At 42.5% G+C, this 15,620-nt stretch overlaps 1 protein-coding gene across 6 annotated transcripts in view; it reads right to left on the bottom strand.

Moving 5' to 3' along the window:
- dennd5a (DENN/MADD domain containing 5A) overlaps window positions 1-15,160 on the bottom strand; it is a 92,383-nt gene extending 77,223 nt beyond the window's left edge. The window contains exon 1 of one of the 6 annotated variants that reach the window (XM_061883067.1): window positions 14,785-15,160. In XM_061883067.1, coding sequence (XP_061739051.1) covers window positions 14,785-14,884 — 100 coding nt within the window. In that variant the 5' untranslated portion in view covers window positions 14,885-15,160. The remainder of the gene's footprint in view (window positions 1-14,784) is intronic. The other 5 variants (XM_061883059.1, XM_061883092.1, XM_061883084.1 and 2 more) reach the window with 5 other exon arrangements.
- Window positions 15,161-15,620: the final 460 nt, after the last annotated feature.

Raw genomic sequence — 15,620 nt, 5'->3', positions numbered from 1 at the left:
TCCATTTTCTACCGCTTATTCCCTTTTGGAGTCGGGGGGGGCGCTGGCGCATATCTCAGCTACAATCGGGCGGAAGGCAGTGTACACCCTGGACAAGTCGCCAACTTATCGCAGGGCCAACACAGATAGACAGACAACATTCACACTCACATTCACACACTAGGGTCAATTTAGTGTTGCCAATCAACCTATCCCCAGGTGCATGTTTTTGGAAGTGGGAGGAAGCCGGAGTACCCGGAGGGAACCCACGCATTCACGGGGAGAACATGCAAACCCCACACAGAAAGATCCCGAGCCTGGATTTGAACCCAGGACTGCAGGAACTTCAGAACTGGGGGGTGGGATTAAATAAATTATCATCTTCCCACTCCCTTTCAGGCAAAACTGGACAATCATGCATTGCATACTATACATTACTTTTTGCACTGTATTAATTTATATTATTATGTGTTGTTAACTTTGTACTTCTTTTTTTTAATTATTATTTTATGCCATCGCCTGAAATAAATAAAAAATAAAAACATTTAAAAAATAAACAAGAAGAAAATAACATCCTATTAGACGTCATTGCAGTGAGAGCCGACATTGTACAGGAAGGTATTGTTTTATCAGGTTTGAATTTCTCTTTTAGCACTTAGCAATACTGCTACATGATGCTTAGAATTTTCACTAGAGCTGGATCTGTTTATTAGCAGAGCTTCTAAAACTTGTATCTCATCCTCCTTATATTCAGGATTCAACAATATAAAGTTCTGGATCATAATTTTTCCCAAAGTAATTGTTGTTGGCTCTCACAAAGTCTGCATGGTTAGCATTGTTGTTGGTGGGGAAAGGATTCTATACGTCACGCGATCATGTGACTATTTTGACCATATCTATTCACTCACAAACTTTGAGAGTCATACATCAGATATATATGATAGTAGCTTCAATATAGAGGCAACTTGTTTTTGCACTCTACTGGTACTGTAAGAGAATTTACAGTTGCATCAGAGCCCCTCCTGCAGCACACAGTTCTTATGCTGAATGAATAATGAAGATCGCCCAACGTGCTAAACGTGCTTGCGGACCTGGCAGCAAGAAAAGAGAATACATACTAAATTCAAGGTGAAGTTTTATCATTACTAGTGAAACAAATATTAATTTGTTACTGAAGAAGGAATAGCATGCTAAGATGGCTAACACCAGGCAGCTAACATGACACGATCAGAGAAAAGGGGCACAGGCATAATGTTAGGTTTTACTTTAATGCTAAAATTAAGTTAACACAGCAAATTAATAAAAACAATATAGACACTTTAAAGATTAAAAACACTCACTCATCAATTGTAAACAAGTCTGTAAAACATGTCGAGATTAAATTTTAAGCAACGGTCAACTTTTATTTATTTTTATGAATCTTTCAAAAAGTGTCTTTTTTAACCAATATTTATTTTGTGGTCTTATTAAACCAACACAGTGATTGTATTCATTTGGATTTTTTTTTTTTTATTATAAAGAAAACACTTTGAACGATTTGTGACTTGAGTTGCAGATTTAGCAACAGGAGATTACCGGCAAAAATTGCACTTTACTATTAGTTATAAAGAAACAATTAGGGTTTTTTTGTTACATAATTTAAGTATACCATATTTTTCGGACTATAAGTCACAGTTTTTTTTCATAGTTTGGCCAGGGGTGCGACTTATACTCAGGAGCGACTTATATGTGAAATTATTAACACATTACCGTAAAACATCAAATAACATTATTTAGCTCATTCAAGTAAGAGACTAGACGTATAAGATTTCATGGGATTTAGCGATAAGAAGTGGAATATTGTTTGGTAAACGTATAGCATGTTCTATATGTTATAGTTATTTGAATGACTCTTACCATAATATGTTACGTCAACATACCAGGCACCTTTTCAGTTGGTTATTTATGCGTCATATAACGTACACTTATTCAGCCTGTTGTTCACTATTCTTTATTTATTTTAAATTGCAATTCAAATGTCTATTCTTGGTGTTGGGTTTTATCAAATAAATTTCCCCAAAAAATGCGACTTATACTCATATATACGTTTATACTTCTATATGTTTTTTTCCTTCTTTATTATGCATTTTCGGCAGGTGCGACTTACACTCCCAAACGACCTATACTCCGAAAAATACGGTATATGTTCCACTTTCATCATGTTATTTTATAATATTTGAAAATGACTCAGAATCTCATACCCACCCATACTTAATTGTGTGACAATCCATCCATCCATCCATCCATTATCTACCACTTATTCCCTTCGGGGTCCCGTGAGCCTATCTCAGCTACAATTGGGCGGAAAGCAGAGTACACATCCTCATCATCACAAGTCGCCACCTTATTGCAGGGCCAACACGGATAGACAGACAACATTCACATTCACATTCACACACTAGGGCCAATTTGGTGTTGCCAATCAACCTATCCCCAGGCGCATGTCTTTGGAAGTGGGAGGAAGGTGGAGTACCCGAAGGGAACCCACGCAGTCACGGGGAGGACATGCAAACTCCACATAGAAAGATCCCCAGCCCAGGACTGAACTCAGGACTACTCAGGACATTCGAATTGTGAGGCAGACACACTAACCCTTCTTCCACCGTGCTCCCCTATTGTGTGACAAATCAAGCCCTATTTCCATCAGCACACTTCAATACAGGAGGGTACACGCCTTGTGTTAAAAGTTGTAACAGGTAACAAAATAACACACTGACACCATACCCATTTTGCAATCTCTGGCTTTTGTGCCAACAGTAACCAAATATAAAAAAAACTGCATTTGAAATATACAGCAATTTATAAGTCTAGTCAATTGAGAACAAGTTAGACGACATCAGGTCGAGGATTAAGTTCCAGCGGGACATCAGAGACTGTAACGTCCTGTGTTTCACTGAGACCTGGCTCACACCGGAGGTTCCAGACCACGCTAACAGCCTGGAGCCCTTCTCTGTGTACCGGAGCGACAGGAACGAGTCGTCGGGGAAATCGAGAGGTGGAGGCGTGTGTTTTATGGTGAATAAACACTGGTGTGGACCGAGCAGTGTGGAGAAGATAAGGGAACACTGCTCACCGGACCTGGAGTTTCTCATCATCAAATGCCGTCCGTTTTACCTACCAAGGGAACTAACATCAGTCATACTCACCGGTGTACACATTCCGCCCCAAGCCAATCTTGAAACTGCGCTTTCTGAGCTCTACAACCAGGTAAACAAACTCCTGACAGATCATGTTGATGCTGCTATTGTGGTTGCTGGGGACTTTAATAAGGCGAAACTTAAAACGGTATTACCAACGTTTTACCAACACGTGACCTGTCCTACCCGAGGCGATAATATATTAGACCTCTGCTACTCGCAATTCAAATGTGGCTATAAGTTACAGTCTTTATCAGCCTTCGGTAAATCAGATCATTCCGCCATCTTGCTCGTAACAGTGTATAAACAAAGTTTGAAGCGCGACCCTGTGGTGACGCGAGAAGTCAAGCGCTGGTCTGTGAAGTCCAAGTGCGCGCTCCAGGATGTGCTAGATTGCACAGACTGGAGCGTGTTTCGCGAGGGCACAGACAACATTGACGAATATACAGACACTGTGCTGGATTTTGTTGGCAAACTGGTCGAGGAAATAGTCTCCACAACCACAGTACGGGTTTTTCCAAATCAGAAACCCTGGGTTGATAGATCGGTCCGAGAGGCTTTGAATGCGCGCACCTCAGCCTGCGCGCGACCAGCGACATGCACGCGTACAAGGCAGCGTGCTATGACGTCAGGCGCGCAGTGAAACAGGCAAAGGGAAGATACAGGGCAATAATGGAGTTTAAATTTCAGCAGGGTGACTCCAGAGTTGTATGGCAAGAAATGAGAACCATGAAAGACTATAAAGGCAGCCCTCCCATGGTGAATGCTGAGGTCTCCCTGGCAAATGAGCTAAATACCTTTTATGCACGGTTTGAGGCTGCAAATTGAAACGGCAGCCTTAATGGCATCTTAAAAGAGGGTATGGTCACCGGCAATGGTGACTCTGCATTTAGAATAACAGAACATGACGTAAGGAGAACCTTTAAGAGGGTGAATACCAGGTAAGCCACAGGGCCAGACGGCATCCCCGGTTGTGTCCTAAAAGTCTGTGCTGACCAACTGGCACCGGTATTCACAGACATATTCAATCAGTCCCTTAAACAGTACGTCACCCCCACCTGTCTGAAAAAATCCACCATTGTCCCTGTTCCAAAGAAATCTGCCCCAGCCTGCTTCAATGACTACCGCCCCTTAGCCCTCACCTCCATAGCCATGAAGTGCTTTGAGAAGTTAATCAAAGACCACATATGCTCCTCCCTTCCCTCCACTATTGACCCCCTGCAATTTGCATACCGCCCAAACAGGTCAACTGACGATGCAATCGCACACGTATTGCATACCGCCACGACACACCTGGACAAAAGGCAGGGGAACTATGTGAGAATGCTGGTCATAGACCACAGTTCAGCATTCAACACCATAGTCCCATCCAAACTTGTCATCAAGCTCAAGGACCTGGGTTTGAACTCAACCCTCTGTCAGTGGGTCCTGGACTTCCTGACAGGCAGACCACAAGTGGTGAGAGCAGGGAACTGCACCTCATCACCCATTATCCTCAACATTGGTGCCCCCCAGGGCTGTGTTCTGAGCCCCCTCCTCTATTCACTCTACACACATGACTGTGTGGCTAAAAACACCACCAACTCCATTGTGAAATTTGCAGACGACACAGGTGTGGTGGGCCTGATCTCCAGAAACGATGAGACGTCATACCTGAGTGAAGTGAAGAACATGGCACTGTGGTGTCAGGAGAACCACCTCGCCCTGAACGTCAGCAAGACCAAGGAGATCATAGTGAATTTTAGGAGACGGGAGGCAAGGAACTACAGTCCCCTTAGCATAGAAGGGACGCCGGTCGAGAAAGTGACCAACTTCAAATACCTTGGAGTGACAATAACAGAAGACCTGTCCTGGACCACTCACACAGACAAAGTGGTGAAAAAGGCACGACAGCGTCTGTACTTCGTCAGGAGACTGAGGAGGTTTAAGCTAAAGCACAAGATCCTCAGAAACTTCTACTCATGCACAACAGAGAGTGTTATGACTGCAAACATCACCTCCTGGTATGGGAATAGCACCGCACACGACCACAACAGACTGCAGAGAGTGGCCAGATCCACCGAGCACACCATCGGAGGTGTACTCCCAACCATCTGCAACATCTACACCAGGCGGTGTAGATCCAAGGCCAAGAGGATTGTGAGGGACTCTAGCCACCCAAGCAACTGCCTCTTCTCACTGCTGCAGTCAGGCAAGCGCTACCGGAGTGTAAAGGCTAACACGGAGAGAGTCAGTAGGAGCTTCTATCCCCAAGCCATCAGACTGCTCAACTGCACCGCTGATTAACACTCATCACAATTGCACAAAACCGCACGCACAAGATCACTTTATTTACCACTGTAATTACCGGACTACAATACTTTTCATTCAATGACTGTAAATAATGTAAAAAAAATTATGTAAAAACACTTTACTTACCAATGTAATTACCGGACTACAATACTTTTCATTCAATTATTGTAAATAATGTAAAAACAAGAGTATAAAGAGTTCATACTACTGTCACTACTCAACTGCCAAAGAACTGTTGACACCTTCATATTTGTTACTTCCCATACTGTATATACCGTTACAGTATTTGATCTTGCAGTGTTACTGTATTTGACTACTGTACTTCTACTTGTACTGATAATTCTACCATAACTTCTGTGACTTATTGTGCAACTTAACTGTCTTGTAATTAATGTACATCAGAGCTATTCAATAATTATATTTCTTTGTATTTAGTGTATTAGATTCTGCAATTAGTGTTTGGAACCCATCCATCCATCCATTTACTACCGCTTATTCCCTTTTTGGGGTCGCGGGGGGCGCTGGCGCCTATCTCAGCTACAATCGGGCGGAAGGCGGGGTACACCCTGGACAAGTCGCCACCTCATCGCAGGGTCAACACAGATAGACAGACAACATTCACACTCACATTCACACACTAGGGCCAATTTTAGTGTTGCCAATCAACCTATCCCCAGGTGCATGTCTTTGGAAGTGGTTTGGAACCCACTGTACGCAATATCTGAAGAGCATGGAAAAAACATTTTACTGGGGTGTAGTCTGCATGTGACAAATAAAACTTGAACCTTGATAAGAGGTGCACTATGTAATATAACGGGTTTCTGGTTTAAGTTAAACATACCACACAGCCCTGTACTGTATCTTGTTCCTCTTTGTGGAATTTATTGGCTGCTTTGACATCACTATTGACATATCTGCCACTTTATAAACTGCCTAACCACAAAATTGTTTGATTATTAGTAATTATTGCCTTTTTTAAGGGGAAGACCAGAAACTATAAAGTGAACCTCGGCTTCACTTAGGCCTGGGCATATAGCCTAAAAATAAACTGATTTTTTCCCCAAAAAAATTTATGAACAATTTTTTCAAATTATTTTCTTTAATAAAAAAAAAGAATATAAATGAAAGATATAAATCGAAACAAGTTTTGCTTTTATTTGATCAAAAACTAGTGTACTGCGTACACTGCATCTTACACTTGGCAAAATTCTAACCTTTATAAAGTTGGTCCTTTTTCGCACAGACATTAATTGGACTTTGTATAAAATTATTTAAAAAAAACTAATCAGATGAAACAGATGACATTTACCTAATGTAGCTAATTCTGGCATAGTTACTGTGAGGCCAAGGCCGAGTTACACTGTCAACTAAGCAACTTTACTCCAACTCCGTACTTTCTCTGATAAAAAAAAAACATAAGAGAGGGGTAGGACTGATGTTTTATACACACAGAACATAATAATAATACTAATAATAATACATTTTATTTGGTATAGCGCTTTTCTGAGCACTCAAAGACGCTTTACAGGATAAAAAAATAATTAAAATATAAAAAAGTTTTAAGTAATATACAGAATACAGGAAATATAAAAGCAGTACGTTGTAAAATACATAACACAGGACAATTATAAGACAGGACATTACAAGTCACAGAACACTAATCACAGGTTAAAAGCAGATCTAAAGAGGTGTGTTTTAAAAAGGCTTTTAAAAGGTGGGAAGGTCTGGGCAGTCACGGATGGGTTTGGGAAGAATGTTCCAGAGGGTGGGAGCAGCAATGGAGAAGGCTCTATCACCCCAGGTCCGGAGCTTGGTTCTGAGTGGTGGGGAGAGGAGGTTGGCATCAGAGAAGCGGATGCTGCGTTAAGGGGTATGGTGGTGAAGCAGGTTGGTGAGGTAGCAGGGAGCCTGGTCGTGGAGGGCTTTGTGGGTGAGGAGGAGGATTTTAAAGTGGATCCGGTGAGAAACGGGGAGCCAGTGGTTTCTGGAGGACTGGGGTGATGTGGTCACGGGAGCGGATGTGGGTCAGCAGGCAGGCGGCAGAGTTTTGAATGTATTGGCGTTTATTGAGAGTTTTGCAAGATGAGCCATAGAGGATGTTGTTACAGTAATCAAGTCTGGAGGTGATGAAGGCATGGATCAGGGTTTCAGCGGCGGAGAAGGAGAGGGATGTACAGAGACGGGCAATATTCTTGTGATGTGGTTGACATGGTGTTGAAAAGAGAGGTTATTGTCCAGAATGACTCCAAGGTTGCGGATGTGAGAGGATGGGGACAGAGTGGAGTTGTCGACAGAAAGGTGGAAATTGTGAGCAGTTTTGGTAAGGGATTTGGGGCCGATGATGAGCATGTCAGATTTGTCACAGTTGAGTTTGAGGAAGTTGCAGGGCATCCATAATTTGATTTCAGTGAGGCAGTTGGTCAGGGTGGAGAGAGGAGATGGATTTCGTGGAGATGTATAACTGGACATCATCTGCGTAGCAGTGGAATTGGAGGTGATGGCGGCGGATGATGTTACCGAGGGGGAGCATGTACAGGATAAAGAGAAGTGGACCAAGCACCGAACCCTGGGGGACACCTTGTGACAGAGGGGCAGTGGAGGAGGTACAGTTGTTTATACTGATGTATTGCTTTTATCTACTATCTACTCAACGAGAAGAGGGCAGAGCCGGTGATGTTGAGGGATGATTCCAGGCGGGAAAGGAGGATGGTGTGGCTGATGATGTCAAAAGCTGCTGTGAGGTCAAGGAGGAGGAGAATACTAAGGTGGCCGGAGTCTGAGGAGAGGCGGAGGTCATTGGTGACTTTGAGAAGGGCTGTTTCAGTGCTGTGACGTGCGCGGAAGCCGGATTGAAATGGTTCAAACCGATCATTGGAAGTGAGATGAGTTTTGAGTTGAGTGGCAACGGCACGTTCCAGTATTTTGGACAGGAAGGGAAGGTTGGAGATAGGCCGGAAGTTGCTCATGGTGTAAGGGTTAAGTCCAGGTTTTTTGAGGAGGGGGGTGACAGCGGCCAGTTTCAGGGTGTCAGGGACTAAGCCAGAGCTGAAGGAGGAGTTAATGATGTTGATGATGACTGAGGAAATGGGTGGGAAACAGTTTTTAACCAGAGTGGATGGGATGGGGTCCAGAGCACAGGTGGAGCTTTTCATGCCCACCATGAGTTTGGATAGCTGTGTTGGGGAAACAGGAGAGAAGTGAGACAGGGGCAGAGCGGTGCATGGGGGGAAGCAGGTGGGGAGGAGGAGGGAGTGGCGGAGGAAATCAGGTTGCTGTAAATGGTGTCTATTTTGTTTTGGAAGAATGATAGAAAGGCGTTGCATTTAGTAGTGTTGAAGGTGTTTGAGATATTGTCAGTTGGTTTGAAGAGTTTATTTACTGTGGAGAAGAGAGCTTTGGGGTTGGAAGAGCCAGAGTGTATCAGGTCGGAGTAATAAGTGGATCGAGCAGAGTTGAGGGCATCTGTGTATTGGTGGAGGTGATCAGTGTAAGCTTGGTGATGGACAGTTAAACCAGTTTTCTTGTAGAGTCTTTCCAGTTGGCGTTTACGGCATTTCATTAAATGGAGTTTAGGGGTGTACCAGGGTGCTGAGTGTGTGAAAGTGACAATTATTGTTTTGATGGGAACTAACTGGTCAAGACAGGAGGAGAGTGTGTGATTGTAGAAGTTCACCAGGTCAGAGGGGTTGTCAGGTAGCGGGGGAGCGGAGGTCCACATCATGGTGGTGAGGGGGGCTGAGAAAGCAGAGGGGGAGATGGATTTGATGTTCCGGAAGGATATTTTGCATGAGTCTTTGGGAGGGGGGACGGGAATGTTGATGTCCATAATTATAGCCAGGTGGTCTGAAATGATAATGTTAAGACTGGAGAGGTGATTTATTGTGAGGCCAGAGGAGCAGACGAGATCTAGGGTGTGACCAAGGGTGTGAGTGGGGAAGTTCACATGTTGTGTGAAGTTGCGACAGTGTAGTAGATCCAGGAACTCAGAAGCAGGTTTATTATTTGTGTCGTTGACATGAAAATTGAAATCACCCAGGAGGAGAACAGATGGGGAAAAGGCACAAAGCTGGGTCAGAAAATCTGAAAAATCGGAGAGAAAGGTGGGGGTTGGCTTGGGGGTGGGGGGGGGGGGGGGGGCAATATATGACAGCGGCGACTAGAGGAGTGGGACCAGAGTTTGAAGGCAGTGTGTTCAAATGAGGGAACGTCACGAATGGAGATGGAGGTTGTTTTTATGTCCTTTCTATAAACTGTAACAACTCCACCTCCCCACCCCTCAGGGCGAGCCTTCTCCATGTATGTGAAATTGGGGGGAGTGGTTTAGTTTAAAGAGAAATAGTGCCGGGGTTTGTGCCAGGTTTCAGTTAAACAGAGGAAATCAAGATTATTGTCCGTTATAAATTTATTGAGAAGCAGGCTTTTATTGTTTAGTGAGCGTGCGTTGAGAAGAGCCAGTTTCAGGCACTGTTGCTTTGTGATTGGCTGAGAGGATCGGGAGCAAGCTGACGTGTGGTTTGTTGTGATGACGTAATGAAAAGGCTGAGGACGAGAGGATTAGAATAAGGGGATGGAGTTTGGCGACATGTAGTTGTAGTTAAACATGCAACCAGAGCGACTGTGTGGAGGATTGTGATGCCAGGGTGCGCCAGATGAAGGACACGGGCGGCGGTGAAGGTCCGAGGTGAAGTGGAGCGGTGGCATGATCTGGGTGAAGAGCGGTACAAGGATGCCAACGCTAACGCTAGCTAGCGCAGAGGAGCATCGGGAATGGAGCAGCCAGGAAGTAGCAAGAGGAGAATTATCCACAGTGTGCTATGTCCACTTCTTGAGGTGAGTGTGTTTGAGGTTGTAATGGTGACTGGGGAGATAAAAAGAACAGCAGTGACCAGTAAAAGAGTCGTGGAAGAGAGGTGGTAGCTTGTTTGTTGCTGTTAGCTTGTTTGACATTAGCGGAATGGTGCAAAGCGAAACTTACTCACACGGGCTCCTATTGGAGCCCACAGCGGATAGTAGACACATATTAAATCAGCTGACAGTGACCGAGCGTTGCCTCGAAACTTACCGACACTGGGCCTGCTGCGATGGAAGAACCTCCGGTTATTTGGCCCAGCAAATGTAGTCTTGTTGAAGAGCACGTTAATGGAGGAGCAGCGCGATAGTCTGGTCCGGAACATTACTAATTTCCGATTGAAAATTAACCATGACAGAGGTCTTAATTAAACAGAAAACATAATTGTTTAAGAATAATTAATAATAGTTTTATTCAGTTAAAACATGACTCTTTGTTGAGTCACATCCTAAATATTTTTACACGAGTATTTCCAGTGCAGTATTTGTAGTATCGCTGGGCATCTTTTATGGCACTATGGCCAGTCAACCCCTTATCAGTTTACTGTCTACACACACACACACATACACCACGCACAAACAAAATATTCCATCACTTTGTTAAGATTGATTTACAGCGGAACTGAATCATAAAATGCAGAAGACATCAGATTGAGAAAATATTTGTGTAATAAGAAAAGTCTTCCAATAGGGTGAGGTAAACACCAAAAAACAAACACTATGAATAGAAATGCAGGCCTAATGAATGATGCTAGACATAGATTTACGATTCATAGAATGTTCTTAATAAATCACTTACTAAGCAGGATTACTGTATTATGAAAAAACAAAGAGCCAATGCTTAAATAGAAGTAAGCGGAGAAAACTGCCCCTAACAAAAATAAACATTCTGGACTCCCAAAGATTGCTTGCGAGACAAGCTAACCATCGCTAATCTTCCAAATTTAAAAACTTTGAACCTTGACAACAGAGGGACAGGATGTGGGAGAAAATGGAGAATTGGGTAGTCTACAAAAAATGTATGACGTTGAATAATATGGGAGACAGGCTTACCGAAAGCTGAACGATATACTGTAGCTACGTGGCTCAAAAGACACAAATACATTACATACTTTTCAAAACACATCCAAGGAAGTGATTAATTACACTGAAACACTTCATAAAAGGGGTTGGGCTAGAAAATAAAGTTAATGTCTTAAAAAAGCAAAATGATCAACATTTAGGGATGTGCGATAGATCAGCCACTGAGCGGTATTGGCCTGGTTTCCGTAAAAACTTATGTTATAGGCCTTTGCCGATTAATGCATTTTAATGCAAATCACAAGCGCTGATCCTCTTCGGCTGACAAGCGGCTAGCAGCTTATCATGTGCGTTAGTACACAGTGTGCTTCCCTAAACTAATAATAATCACTAATCAAGTATTATTATCACTGGATGACAAGGTTAAACATGTTATATACCCCTATCTCTCTAAATGAGAATTTAGAGAGAATATAACAACAATTGTTGGTGTGTCAGCATTGTCACACTCAGAGGTCAATCCATCCATCCATTCTCTACCGCTTCTCCCTCCTGGAAGCAGGGGTGGCTAGTGTCTAGCCCGGCTGCACTCGGGCAAAAGGCGGGATAGGCCTAGTCGCCACCTCATCATTCACACTCTAGGGACAACATAAGAGGCGGATCGATCCATAAATTGGTGGTGTCGATGCGAGGGTAGTACTAGTATATGAGCAATACTAGAGTGATCAAATTGATGCTTTTATTTTCTCCAAATCATTGTTTTTGTTAATGTTTACAAACTCAGGGAATAATTCCCTGGACAAAGTAGGATTTTGAGGGAAAAAACAAAAGATTTAAACGAGCAGCGAATAGTGTTTTTTGTTTAGTTATTCTTTGCTTTTCTGCACTGATGTTGGTGAAGCTCTAATCTCATTGTGCTGATGTATAATGACAATAAAGGCATTTTATTCAATCTATCATATTGTGAACTATTGACATTGTTTTAATTAAACAATGTTATGCAATGGAAAATAAAAAACTACTGTTTTAAATATTGTGTTGATATTGTTCGAACTGTCAGTAGCACTCACCATAAATACATAAAACCTTGATCAGAATATCAAAGCCAGGAAGTGAAGAAATCTGTCTGAGTGAAATAATATGATTATGACTGGGCTTCAAAATACACAAATGCCTAATGTCAGAGCAGCTGATAACCGTGGAGGACAAAATGCTGCCGCTTCAACAAAGCCCCGGTGGCCGACTTTCTGCAATCAAATGGGGTGGATGTCAACAACATGGACAGCAGGAATAACACCACACTGGTCATCCTCATAAAGCTCACCAGTAAAAAAAAAGGTGGCATTGCTGAGACACAAGAGTCAAAATGCAAGGAACAAAAGTCTACATCAATGAACTTCTGAGAAAAAGCAACACTAAGACCGCAAACAAAACATACCTGTTGAAGAAGCAGAGGAAAATGTAGGGCACTTGGAGTGCCAGCTGTAAATGCTACATGAAAATCTACATTAGGTTCAATGTAGAACCCGAGGAACCAGACAAATATTAAAGATGCGTCATTTCCACGACAAGGAAATAAAAGGCAATTTACAAAGACTTTTGTGAGTCAACAATAACGACTCTAAAAGAACACCAGCGTATGCCACACTCTGATATAATACAGAATACATTACATTCATTTATAACCAACACTTAAAGGCCTACTGAAACCCACTACTACCCACCACGCAGTCTGATAGTTTATATATCAATGATGAAGTATTAACATTGCAACACATGGCAATACGGCCTTTTTAGTTTACTAAATTGCAATTGTAAATTTCCCGGGAGTTTCGTCTTGAAAACGTTGTGTAATGATGACGTGTGCGCAAGACGTCACGGGTTTTTAGGAAGTATGAGCGCTGCGCACACACACAGCTAAAAGTTGTCTGCTTCAACGGCATAATTACACAGTTTTTTGGAGATCTGTGTTGCTGAATCTTTTGCAATTTGTTCAATAATTTTGGAAACGTCAAAGTAGAAAGACGGAGTTGGGAAGCTTTAGCCTTTAGCCACACAAACACACGGTATTCCTTGTTTAAAATTCCTGAAGGTGAAACTTTACTATGGATCGGAGCGCGGTCAAGCGAACATTAATCATGACCGAATGTCAACCAGCAGGTTTCGGTGAGAAAAAAAAGGTTAAAAAGTCGCTTCTTACCGGAGAAAAGCTGAGCTTGTGCCGTCCATAGCTGCCGTCGACTCCCCTGAGACATTGGCGTCAAGACACCCGTGGAGACACCCCTCCGACTATCAGGTAATATTAAACTCACTAAAACACTAGCAACACAATAGAAAGATAAGGGATTTCCCAGAATTATCCTACTAAATGTGTGTAAAAACATCGGAATTCGTCCCAATGCAATCGCGTTTTTTTTTTTTCTTGTCCGTCGCTATTAATATCCTCAAACACGAATCTTTCATCCTCGCTCAAATTAATGGGGAAATAGGCGTTTTCTCGGTCCGAATAGCACTTTTTGTTTGAGGCTCCCATTAAAATCAATGTGAATATGTGAGGAGCCCCCACACTTGTGACGTCATCGTCTGCGACTTCCAGTAGAGGCAGGGCTTTTCTCTTAGCACTGAAAGTTGCGAACTTTATCGTGGATGTTCTCTACTAAATAATTTCAGCAAAAATATGGCAATATCACGAAATGATCAAGTATGACACACAAAATGGACCTGCTATCCCCGTTTAAATAAGAAAATCTCATTTCAGTAGGCCTTTAATGCATATCATGGGATTGATTATGAAGTGTGCAATCCAGTCAAGATACAGGTCAGTATGTATGTAGCCTCAATGTGCTTGCTTTTTATTTTCTTGTTATTATTTGTGTTCGCCTTTCTCTTATTACAGAGCGGAAACGTGATGTTCATATACAAAAGTTACGGTGTGAACTACAGAATAATTATACGGTGAAATACATTTTCCTACTCCTTTCCGGATATTTTGAATTGTGCAAATGTAACCACGTGATGTTCTTTACCGCAACTTGCTAAACAAATACATCATAAGCAGGAACTTATTATTACAGTGTAACTCATTGGTAACCCACTGACAATGACGTATTCATTTGAGATATCACATCATGTACATCCAAACATAAATGAAATGCATGTTTTGTACAAGTAGGAGTAAGTGTTCTATTTGATGGCGCAGGACGCGAGGCTGCATGTGCACAAGATGTCAGTAATCTTGTGCCGAGCATTGCAAACAAACAAGGCAGTGGACGTGAACCCAGTCAGGCCTGTAGCATTACCATTAGCAGCATATCCCATGGTAAATAACAATACAATGTGCTCGTTTGGAGGGAAAATACACGAAACATCGGCAAAGTTGTTCTCAAAGGCTGACCGAATATTCAAATTATTTCAATTGTAGCACAACGATGGGCCCAGAATGTCGCCGATGGTCGGCTAATATGCTCACCGGAGAGTTCGTCTGGTTCCAGCCCGCTTTCGGTGTCGAGTCCGCAGACCACAAAATAATCTGCGAACCGACAGGAGACAGGGCAGATGCCGGTGGTCATATTGAGACTGGTCCGGTGGCTCCCTTTCCCCCGCCACAGGGAGCATATTAGGTGAAGGAGAAGAAGTGTTTTGTCTCTGCCATTACGGATGACACCTTCGGCGCTTCTGTGGAACCACTAAATCACAACCAGCAAACAGCACAGAGATAGCCTTTTACTTACCACTCCGTAATGCCAACATACTTCCTGTTTAGGCCCTCCGAAATAAAACACCCTTGGCCCCTTTGTTGCACTGCATACATTCCTCAAACACACGAATACAAGGCAAATGCGCCATTATGAGTCGCATGAAAAACACCCAAGTGACATTTGAAACATAACATGAACTTATTACACAATTTTGAAACGGAAAGTAAAATCTTATTTTGATCAAATTCACTATGCTTCCGGTTAAGGTATAACTAACCAACTTCGCAATTTAAGGTGAACCAGGAAAAAGTGGCTAGAAAGTGATTTTCATTCCCACGTCTGGGCACAACTCTTTTTTTTTTTTTTTTTTGCATTTTTGCATAGACAATGCCATTGTGGACATTAGGTTTAAAGTTCTCCACAAAATATCCTGGCAGTTTTTTTTAGAGCCATAAAGGTATAAAAATGGGAATTACAAAAAAACGAAAATCTTCTGCAGCTGTTTTTTCTTGTAAATGTATTTACATTCATTCTGGAAACAGCATCTCTCTAACAAATTGACATGAATACATATACCTAACATTTGATAAAAGTAGTTTAGCATTGG

Source organism: Nerophis ophidion, linkage group LG02, assembly GCF_033978795.1.
Source record: "Nerophis ophidion isolate RoL-2023_Sa linkage group LG02, RoL_Noph_v1.0, whole genome shotgun sequence".
NCBI lineage: Eukaryota > Metazoa > Chordata > Actinopteri > Syngnathiformes > Syngnathidae > Nerophis > Nerophis ophidion.
Note: the sequence above shows the minus strand (reverse complement) of the source record. Positions and strands in the feature narration are given on the sequence as shown.